Here is an 11,817-nt window from a genome sequence, read left to right as displayed (position 1 = left end):
CTGCATACAGGACCATTACTAGCACTAAGATAGTTGTGGTGTGCTCATAGGTACACATTAAAGCAGTCAGAGTTAGACAGATCAAGTGATCATTTCCAAAGTTACAGTTCAAAATTCCCCCCTAAAAGGGGAGTGGTATATAAAAAGATTAGTTCTTTGTAGACTTTTAGCTTTTGGGAGGTACTTATTGGATTTGTCTATTGATGCTTGTCCTACTCTGACTGCTGATGTCTCATGTTAGCTGTACCTTATAAGACATTTATACACACCTCTTACACCAATATGCCTTTAATAATAATAATAATAATAATAATGATAATGATAATAACAACAATAATAATAAATTGCATTTATAAGGCACCTTTCGTAACAAGCTTACAAGGTGCTTGAGCAAGAATAAAATAAAATACAGATAACAAGAAGTTAAAATAAAATGCAAATACACAATAGCACAACCAATTAAATAAACTAAACTACAATACAGATGAGATGACATTAAACAACTCTGAAGCAACATAATGCAAATACATGACACAAGACCAATAACACCAAAATAAAGAGATACAACAATTTATACAAGCAAAGCAGGCTCTTCCACAGTCTGGGGGCATTAATTGCAAAGGCCCACTAATCCCTTGTTACCAACCTGGACACAGCCCTGTCCAAGGAGCTCAGGATCTGTTACAGTGAGCAAAAACCTCATTCAGTGCACATACAGGCATGTAATATTTTAGGAAAGTCTTGAAAAGTTTCGAACTTATCCTGTTAAACTGAGATTTGAGGTGAGCACAAAAAACTTTCCCAGCCTTGTTGTGTCAATGTACTCTGGGCATAAGTGAGTAAGACCATCACTGTGCAAAGTGAAGCTAAACATCCGCATGAAGCAACAATAATCACAACATATTTTTAACTGGAGGGTGACAGCGAAACAAAAGAAATTTAATCACACACTTCAGTGTTAACGTCAGATGTTTTGTCCAAAGGAGAAACTGATGATGCTTCACATACCCAAAAATACAGTCATATGTCAATACAGAGCAAAGTTAAATAATATTTTTCTGTGATTGTGCAACTCCTGTGATTGCTGTTGACGAGTAACCTCTCAGAATTTGTGTCATTAGGTTCCAAGATGTTCTTTTTTTGTTCTTTTAACAAAGTGTTCCAATCACAGAAAGATCATGATCGAACTCAAAGAAATCTTAAGGCTGAATGGTCCAGTGGTAGGATCTTATCTTAGAACGCGCCTTTTATATCTACAGAGGTAAAAGGTCCTCTTCCACAGTCGCTCATGTTGCACTGCCATGTTTCTACAGCAGCCCATAGTGGACAAACCAAGAGCTGTCTCTAGAGAGGGCCTTTTGTGTTTTCAGCAGCCACCACTGAGGTAGGCGAGACAGCAGGATTTTAGTTGGTTGCAATCTGTAACCTCACCACTAGATGGCACATATGCTACTCCCTGGACCTTTATGTTCTTTAAGGTTCCCGTTTTTGATTGTATTGTGTTGTAAATGTTCTAACAACCAACTTCCCTTCACCTTTACATTCTCGGAGAAGAAAGAAATTACAACATTCAGTTTTTTTTGTTTTCTTGTTTAATTCAAGTAGGAAAACAGCCCACCAGTGCCATAATAATCACCAAAAATATGCAAATATGCATTTAGCTGTGAAAGAAGTAGTGAAACAGTAATTATTTTGACAGGACACGTTACAACTCAATTATCACAAAACTCTCAGAGAGAGAGAGAGAGAGAGAGAGAGAGAGAGAGAGAGAGAGAGAGAGAGAGAGAGAGAGCAGTTAAAACCACATGCCAACGTACAGAGAAACATCCATGTTTCTGTAAATATTTTGCACATTCCTCGAAATTCAATTAAAAATTACAAGATCATCTGCAAATCATAAAACACGTACTGTACCCGAGTGAAACAACAGATTATTCTGAGCTGAGAGTTCCCTTTAGTATCACAGTGATGGTAGTGCAGTTATTGTCAGAGAATATGAGCAGAGTTCGCTTCAGTTTCAGACTAGTTAGAACGCTGATTACCTTCACTGGAGATGGAGTTATTATTATCATTATTATTACTAATGTAATTATTATCATTATTATTTTTTTTATTATTATCATTATCATTATTATTATTATTATTGTTGTACACTGTGTCCGGTTTATAAGAGGATCTTCTTGGCAGAGTCCACAATATAATGATATGTTAAAAGTACACAAGAGAGCATTCAGTAAAAAGAAACCAAATGTAGTGTGAAAACAAGTTGAAATTAGAAGGGAGGCACCACCAGAACAATAACCATGCCACCTACATTCTCTTGCTTCATGTCTGCACATCAAGTGCACACGTGTCCACATTCCTGCGGTACAGTTCACTAAATCCTCTGTTAGTGCAAAATAATTCACACGCGCCTGTAACTGCTTGAATATCCAAAATAAATCACTCTTCTCGCCACAGAAAAATATATTGTATTACATTACCACTGGGAATCAACTTCATCACAACATGCTCTCGAGGCAGGTCTAGTTCAGTACAGTAAAAAGGGCCCACTCTGGTTACATGAGGCCCTTTGGCAGGGAGTGGGTGCAACCAAACCAAAATGCCTGTATCCCTTAGCCATATAGTGAGATACATTCTCAAGAAAGGAAATAAATATGGAAACATTCAAGGACAAAGTCTTCAATCCAAATGCAAGTACTCTCCTGCTGTGTCTCGAGCTGCAGGCTGGGCTCTGCAGGTCATATGTCTTTTCCACCTGTGTCTGCATGATCCGACTTAAACCACCCCAGTCCCTCCTGGGATGAAGAATTTGAGGCTGAAATACTGAACTACTGGTCCTATGTTCCATAGTGCAGAGAGTTTTGGTCCTCTTCAGGGATAAATGAGCAGCTCTGTTCTCCCTCCAGACTGCAGAGCTCAGACAGATGGGTTGGGGTTTCCCCACCACTGTCACGCTCATCGTCTCTCTGCTCTTTAAGTGGCTCATTTCAACAGAGAGTGTCTGTGTTGAAGGAGAGCTGCACCTGTCCAACACACACACACACACACACACACACACATATTTGCAGCTTATCTGTAAGATGTTTCCAAACATTAAACAGTGACACTTCAGCAGCAAACAATAATGAAATAAAAATGAAGCAACCCACAGTTTTAGATGTCAAAGAAAATCGACAAGTTCAGTGTGGTACTGCTCAGCTCGTGAAAACACTCGTACATCCTCTTTGGCTCTGGAAGAGCTTTGCCAATTCTGGGAAATCAACTCTGATGACAAGTAGAGACAAGTAGAACATCAACATCATCAGAGTTGATGTTCAGTGTACATGGGTGATAAGTGGGTGCTACATGGGTGGCTGTGTGGAAAGTGGAGGTATACACTTGTCTGCACAGAGCCTATGCAAACACCTTTTGATGAGAACATTCACATTGCACAGACCCCAGTGGAGCCTCACATACTTGCTTGAAAGTCAGGATATCTTAGCCACAACATCAACTTTACAGAAGTTTTAAATTAGTAATTAGTCAAAAGAGAATTGAAATACCTGAGGAAGTGTGGCTGTGAAACTCTGACTCACTGAGTTAGGAAGATTTTTGTTTTAGACCTGCTCAGAAGAAATCCAATTTAACTGGGCTTCGGCGCTGCACAGAGCGTAGCTGAGTGTTGGTATATCATGCCCACATATTTTGGTACTGCCCTTATGTTGGTCCAGGACGCTGGGTTTTTGTACTGGTGTTTTGTTACTCTACCTAGTATTTTGGAGATCTGCCTAAATGAATGTAAGTGACTTCAACCTCCTGGAAATAAACAAACTGTCACCCAGTGGCAGCTTGAGAAAACTCCATCTGCAGACCTTTTTAAAGATATCAGCTATCACCGGGCAGGAAGTCTGACTGTTTTTCTAAGGAAAAGAGCGTTTAATGCTATTTTTTGTCCTTTTTATTTCAACACTGAAGGGCGGCTGTGAATCTGTGTATCGCTGTGCCATTGTAATTCTGTAGCTCCTAGAAATACAAAAAAAATGTATATATGAAAATAAAAATGAAGGCGTGATGCACTCACCCTTTCCTCTTCGAAGCTGATGAGTCCTTCATCATCATCGCTCTCCAGCTCCTCCGGCGCCTCACTAATCAGAGCGTTGAGCTCTGTGTTGGCCGGCCGAGACTTTAGCAGGCTGAGGATGCGCTGCAGGGGGGACGGTCCACCACTGGGGGGCGACGCCTCCTGCTGCTCCAGGTTGTCACTCTGCTTCTTGGCGAAGTTGACAAACACCTTGGCGGGAACAGAGTGAATAATTTAATGTTCTTAGCCTTTCCTTGGTGATCTCCTACACGCAGTGTGTTACACCTTGACTCACATTGTCCAGAGTGGTCTGACTGACAGAGTAGTCCTCGATACCTAGCACCTCCACCACTTGCTCCATTTTACTGAAGACCTGAGCCAGGGAGATCCGCTCAGATTTCAACTGGTACTGGACCTTTGTGTGGTGACGCTCCTGCAAACATGAAATCAGATCAAACAAATCAAATTAAAGCACTTACCAAATTTCACTCTGCACTGTTAAGGACGTGGGGTGGGATTTAACAGCTGGAAGCAACCTTTACTAACCTTTACTAATACTTATTATTTTTGTAATATATATAACATTTTTATTCTCATTAAACTTAGTTACTTTTTAATCTTTTCAGTAGGCCTAACACTGTTGCCATTAGAGGTCATGTGACCTTTTACATGATCACTGTGTGACTGTCACCTCTTAGAGAAGAGAACGGCTCTTTTTCTCTGCATTTCATGGTATGTGCAGCAGTAGTACAGAGGTATGAATAGAAAAAAGATTGATATCCCCCCAAATTTCTCTCTGTTTTGAGTGTGTTAACATAAACATTGAAAATTAACATGAGAACGTATTTATAACATCTTAAATCCGTCTTAATTGATTTTATTTCTACTCGGAGACAAAGGAAACAAGCTGTAAACTGAAGGGACTGAACTACTACAGTGACATTGTGTCCTGTAAAACCAAAACAATGAGCTTAAAGAGGCTAAAAAGCTCTGCAGAGCAGAGCTGAGGGAAACTACAAAGGTGTTGATGTAATGTTGAGTGGTAGCCTTGTAACATAAATGGTCATATGATCCATTGTTGACACCAAAGTTCAATCCAACCATACATCTTAGCGTGTAAAGACATGACGATCTTCCATGTTACTGTACACAAACTCAGTGTTTGTGGTCACCTGGATTGCAATATTTTTCACTTTAACACATAAATAAATGAGTCTATGTGAAAAGAAAGCTTGTGCATTAACTTTTAATCCTCAGGCAAATCACTGTGTCTTAATGTCTTGCCACGATCAAAAGGAAAAATCCTGGACACATTTAATTACTTAAACGTGAACACATAATGTACAGGATTGGTTGTTCCTTTTCACAATCAAGTTTTGATCTTTTGGACTTCTCTACTGTTGCTGGCGCTCACTGACTGGATTTACAGGTACAACGGACAGAGGAGGGTAGAGTGATGCACCTTTAGCACAGCCTCAGGGAAGTTTCTGTTGAAGAAGCGAACCACCTCCTTCACATTGGAGCTGCTCTTGGTTCTCACTGTGATCATGTAGCCATCTCCAAACCTGGAACACGATCATAAGCATAAAAACAAACTTCCAAGGTGCATACCGCCACTTATTATCAGTTCTATTCCTCATCAGCTAGTAGCCAGAAAAATAATAGAATTAGCTTGATCATGATGTTACTTTGTCACTTTCTTTTTCAAGAAGACAACAACAATGAAGAATCAAGTATAACAAAAAAAAGTGCTACATAAATACCAAGTACCAGAAAATGACAGCAGTTGTAAATATCTTTGTTTTGTTTGCAGAGCAGAGCACATGTATAGATCACATCACTTCTCCTGACCTGTTCTTGAGGTGTTGGATGCTGCCAAGGCATTTAAACCGTCCGTTCACCATAATGCCTAGTCTGGTGCACAAAGCCTCGCACTCCTCCATGCTGCAGAGGAAAGTACAAAAAAAAAAAAAAAAAAAAAAAAAAAAGTCAAAATAAGCGACAGCAGTAAAAAAGTATTCAGCAGAATCCCTCTGCATGAGGACTGAGGTGTCTCACCTGTGTGATGTCAGCACTACAGAGCGTCCAGTCTTGATTATGTCAAGGATTAAATTCCAGAGGAATCTGCGGGCCTTTGGGTCCATCCCAGTGGTGGGTTCATCCTAGAACCCCCCCCCCCCCAACAATACAAGTAGTTCTTACAGTTTGCTATCAATGCAGTTTCCGTTGCCCTTCTACCATTTACACATTAAACTAACAAAAGTTTCCCAGGAGCAAAACCAAAATCAATATACATTGCAGTATCATTTCAGTTTATTACGATGTGGGTCTATGTAATAACATGATACTAATGGTAATCACTGAAAATAACAGTGGAGCTCTGGGAATACAGTGACGTCACTGAAGGTGAGTCACTGAACAGGAAAACTGTTGGTCTGTAAACTGCAATGGATGATAGTAGATGGGTTTGTAATGTTTTTACTGTTCCCCTTCATTTTCTTTTGCTCATTTCCAACCCGATCGTCTGACTGCTCATGTTTCATCAGACTTCCTTTTTCCCAGATCTTGTGCTTGGTCAGTACAATGTTATGTTCAGGTATAGCCCAGTTTAGAGGTTCGCCAGGTGAAAGGGTGGCAAAGAACAGGAGGAAATGTTTTGGAAGCCTGATCCATTTCGGACACTCTTTTCACTCACTGACACTGTTAAAACACCTCATGCTAAGAGGAGGCTGCAGACAAATTCTGCTTTCTCTTCCTCTGTCTTGTGCTAAAACTCATCCTCTTTCCTGTAGCAGACCACATCCTCCCTAATCTCTCCTCTTGGCAAATCTTGCTGCTTATTTCTTTCCTTCACTCCTTTGCTTACCACCCGTCCTATCTTCAACCTCTTCAGCTTCACTCCCCCACCTCCCACAGTGAGGTCCTAGATCTTGTAACCTGTAGCTGCTGCACCGCCTGTTTCTTTTTCTTCCTATTCCCTCACGTCTTCCACAGCATGTCACTTCTGACACACTTGATTTCATGTCCTGTCCTGTCTAGGCCTTCCTGCAACAGAGCCATGATGACATCACCTTGGCATGGATATTATATATACTATAAGACACTATACAAAACATTATCAACAAGAATGGCATATTATATCTAGTTAACAAGCCATCAGAGGAAATTAAATAGTTATTAGCTATTAGCCTTTATTTTGATAGAACAGCTCAGAGAATCACAGGAAATGGGGGGAAGAGGGGATGACAAGTAGTAAAGAACCAAAGTTTGGGTACTGAACCAGCACTATCACAGAGGATTCAGCCCCAGTACATGGGGCACATGCTCTACCAGGTGATCTACCAGGACGCCCAGGGAATTAACTGCTGAAGCAGATCAACATGATATATCACATCACAATCATGGAAAAAAAGGCTGGAACATCCAGCTTTTGCTACTCCATATGGTTGAAGTTCAACTGCATGTTCGGTTGTATGAAAACATTGCAACATCCACTACCATATCAACTTTTTTTTATGATTAGTAGTTAAATAACAAAAATAGCCATTTTGAAATTAATTCAGATGAAAACAATTTGAACGCGGCTGGTTAGTGTTGATGAAGGGACTTGAGATGTGGAGGTATGGCAGCCACAGACATAGAGGAGTCTCTACATCTACATCTCTACACAGGTGATCAGAAACTGCATCATGTTAGAATCAAGCAGCGATATTAATAACCAGGTTTTGTTTTATATCATATCCTGAGTGTGATTAAAGATACATTAGGATGAGCCATAACAGGGAGACAGGTGAGTTCATCTGAAGGTATAAAATGACAGATGGCGTTGAGCATGATACAGACCAGATGTTTACTGAAGCCAGTACCTCAGTGGTGCCAGTTAGTGTTTGGCCTATGGCACCAAGATAACCAGGAACCACCCCGATCGTATGCCTTCTTAACTGTAACTCGCTGTTTACAAGTGAAAGTCACATGCAGCTGGCTCACAACGTACACCCAACCACAGAACTCGCATCTCTCCATCTCTGAAACCCCCTACTCCTCACCCACTTTCTTGTGGTCCTCTGCAAAGGGCTAGCATCAGAACTTAAAACCCCCACTTGCTCTTGCGAGGTGCTAAATAAATAACTTTCACCTGCAAATTTAATACTAATAGGAATGATGGCCACAAGCACGAAGAAAGCAGAATTATGCTTCACACCATTGATTTAGCCCCAGTGATCCATATGCTGTTGTAGTACTGACTAGATGTGTGACTTGATGTGTGACTAGAATGCTCAGTGCACATGGGGAGACTGTTGTAAGAGTCATTACATTCATTTTATGTTCATCTTCTAATGGGAACATTTTAGAAGATTAAATATTGGTGACATTTTACATTTAGCTGTTGTTTTAATACCATCTCAGAGTGCCCTTGTGCAGCGCATAAAACATCCATTCCAACATCTTACCAAGAAGATGAGTGAGGGGTATCCAATCAGAGCAATGGCAGTGGAAAGCTTGCGTTTGTTGCCCCCACTGTACGTGCCGGCAGGCTTGTCTGCATACTTGGACAGCTCCAGCTTTTCTAAGGCCCACTGCACCACCTACAGCAGGGTAAAAGGTAATGTCAGTCTGTGATGAGATGCATCTCTTTATGGTGAAGAGGCTGTGTAAAGAGTTCTCGCCACATAACAAACTGGCACCAGATTTGAATTACAGTTATTCACACAGGCCTTGTTCGAACTGCCAGCTGCCAGTCAAATCTATTTTTTGAGTATATCCAGATTGTATCTGCAACCAGACTGCTAGAAGCTTAGAATTAGGTTTAGGTTCACGTCCTGGGACAAGACTAAAGTCGAGCTGGTTAAGGTATGGGACGAGGGAATGCTTTGTGCCAATAATGGTCCTCACAGTAGGGAAAGAATGTGTGTGTATGAGCATGTATGTTTGAGACCGACCCTCTCCTGGTCCTTCCAGGGAATGCCACGAAGGCGAGTGTACAGCTCCAGATGTTCTGTGGCGGTCAGATCATCGAACAGAGCGTCAAACTGTGGACAGTAGCCAATACTCTGCTGCACACGTAACAGGTCCTTCAGGATGCTGTTCACAAACACACACACGCACACAAACACACACACAAAGAAATGTCATTGTTGACATTAAGTTGCTTTATTGTACCACTGTAATGGTGAAAAAGATTTGGTTAGGCCTGTACAGAAATTAGTCTTCCTAGGTGTTAAGCTAACTGGCTCATCTAGCTAACTTGGCCAGTATTATTGTGAACACACAGTTCATGTGGTGCTACTGTGATATTATAACAATTGTGGTTACTGCACTGTTTACAGTCAATAAAGGCTTTTAGTTCATTCTGGTAAGAAGTCATAAAGAATATTGGATGACTTGTAAAATATGTTTCCTTGATTGTTGGTTCTCTCCTTAGGGACTGCAAAACAGAGCATATTTTTTGTGCTCTATACAAGACAGCACTTCTGTTTCACACAACAGCTCTTACAGGAAACCGGTGCAAATCCATCACGCAGTTGACTAACTTTTTGCAAATCGTGATATTACAGTACCAAATTAAAAGTCACTGACCTCCTTAGTGCCAACTATTCTACTACAGATCAGTAGAGATTGCATGACTGTATCCTTGATTTTATGCATCAGTTAGCAATTAGTGTTTTTGTAACTGATCTGTTTGTGTAGATTGTTATTCTACTCTTTCTGATCACTCAGTAATAACATGTTTTTACCTTTCTATAGAACAATTAAGTATACACAAGCACACAAGCACAGACCTGTTTCCATTAATGAAGGCCTCTCCTCCAGTGGTGCACTCATCACCCGTCAGCATCTTAAAGGTGGTGGTCTTTCCAGCTCCATTCACTCCTAGCAGTCCAAAACACTCACCAGGCCGGACACCCAGACACAGCCTGTCTACTGCCAGGATACGACCCATCTTTCTGGATTTATACACCTGAGGGACACATGGAGAACACAAGCAGATACAGCTTCTTAATGGACCAAACTAGCGTTAGCTCCATAATTACAAATCATGTGTATTTTCCAAGGACTGTATGGGCCTAACTGGACACATAATAGCAAAATGTTCAAGGAAAATAAAGCTGGAACTTCTAAATGGTTTCCCAAATGTTGATGTGCTGACTGTTTCAACCTTTGTCAGGTTCTCAATCTTCAGCATGTCATTGTCGGCATCTCCTCGCAGCACTCTTCGTCTCTCACAGGCCACATCTACATCATCATCGTCGATAGGCTGGCAGCTGACAGGCACCCTCCTGGACATATACATAAAGATGAATTAAGATGAATAAAGATGAATAAAGATGAATATTTTCCTTTTTATCCTCAGCATACCTGCAGTACCTCAAATGGTGATATTCCACATTTTCTGAATTACTTTCTAACAAACACCAGAGAGCAGATATGTTATGAGTGTTAAGGTAATAAGGTAACACAAGTGTTAAGGGTGTAAGGCAAAGCTGCTATGTTTATCTGTACATATTTTACAAATATATTTGGGTTTGGATTGTGTGGGCTTGGAAACTGTTAATTCTGCGTCAAACTTTCTACTGTCATTTATATACCTCACATGTACTGTATCAGTTTAGGTTAGCAATATATATATGTATAGTTAAATAACTGCTAACCGACCTGAAGGCTGTGTCAAAGTAGAACAGAAGCAGTCCCATTTACAATGTACATACAACGATTAGCTGGACTGTTTTGATACTGAAGAAAAAGTATTTATTTGAATGCAATGATTATGGAGAGAGGATGTGAGGTAAGTAGGAGCATGTTTTTAGATTTAACCTCAATCACAGATTCTAACTTTTTCAATGGCTGTCTGTTGTTGTGCATAACTATTGATTGTGAAATGCAAGCTTTAGAAAAGATCATTCTGTAATTCTGAAGGTTTGACAGTGAAACGTAACACCGCGCACACTCAGAAATATACATCACTCACGCGGTTTTCCTGAGGAAGTTGTACTGGCAGAGGATGGTGATAAGGAACCCCACAAAACCTTCGATTGTCATGGCAACGAGTCCTCGTGTCACAATGTCCCACTCAAACGGAGACTTCATCTTGTCAAACTGGCCTGAAAGCAACCATTCACAGCTTACATTTTCTTACTTCACTGTATGAAGATTCTTTCAAAACATTTGTATGTGTCACATTTAAAATAATTAGACAGTTTACCACAAAATGAAAAATACATATTCTTGCTTTAACTTGCTGAGCTATTTATCCATCTACATTGTTTTGGTATGAGTTGCAGAGCTCTGGAGATATCAGCTGCAGAAATTTGACCTCTCTATAACTGGATGGCACATAGCTTATGGTGTTCGTAACACCAAAAAAAAAACCCAAAACTTTTAACACAACAATGAGCTAATTTTCTGTCTTTTTTTTTAAAATGACAAAATGATTACACCAGTATGTGCACCTATTTCGGTTGTAAAACTACACTATACTACACTTTTAAATGTGAAAACAGGAAACTCTGCGCTAGAATTTTAATTAGCAAACATCTTTGACTGTATCTTCATACATTCTGTGTGAGGCATCAAGGTGATGAGTGTACCTATTTTAGCATAATATTCGTTGATATACTCATTGTAGGCCATTTCCATTAGGCCATGGCCAAGGTTGTAGTTGGGAAAGATGAGGAAACAAGACTTTAGGTAACTGTTGACTTTCTTCAGATCCTGGGAGAAGAAAATAGTGAAGAAATAAATACACAGCCATGAAT

The 11,817-nt window shown here is 40.3% G+C and overlaps 1 protein-coding gene across 6 annotated transcripts in view; it reads right to left on the bottom strand.

Annotated features, from left to right (window-relative positions):
• Positions 1-294: 294 nt before the first annotated feature.
• Positions 295-11,817, bottom strand: part of abca2 (ATP-binding cassette, sub-family A (ABC1), member 2) — an 80,775-nt gene continuing 69,252 nt past the window's right edge. For 2 of the 6 annotated variants that reach the window (XM_046385680.1, XM_046385681.1), the window contains 12 exons: positions 11,650-11,773; positions 11,031-11,163; positions 10,221-10,341; positions 9,844-10,022; positions 9,004-9,145; positions 8,515-8,649; positions 6,122-6,225; positions 5,915-6,007; positions 5,526-5,628; positions 4,359-4,496; positions 4,064-4,273; positions 296-3,026 (listed from right to left, as the gene is read on the bottom strand). In XM_046385680.1, the coding sequence (XP_046241636.1) occupies positions 2,991-3,026; positions 4,064-4,273; positions 4,359-4,496; positions 5,526-5,628; positions 5,915-6,007; positions 6,122-6,225; positions 8,515-8,649; positions 9,004-9,145; positions 9,844-10,022; positions 10,221-10,341; positions 11,031-11,163; positions 11,650-11,773 (1,518 nt within the window). In that variant the 3' untranslated portion in view covers positions 296-2,990. The other 4 variants (XM_046385683.1, XM_046385682.1, XM_046385685.1 and 1 more) reach the window with 4 other exon arrangements.

This window comes from Scatophagus argus, chromosome 4, assembly GCF_020382885.2.
Source record: "Scatophagus argus isolate fScaArg1 chromosome 4, fScaArg1.pri, whole genome shotgun sequence".
Lineage (NCBI taxonomy): Eukaryota > Metazoa > Chordata > Actinopteri > Scatophagidae > Scatophagus > Scatophagus argus.
This window is presented reverse-complemented; position numbering and strand designations above follow the sequence as displayed.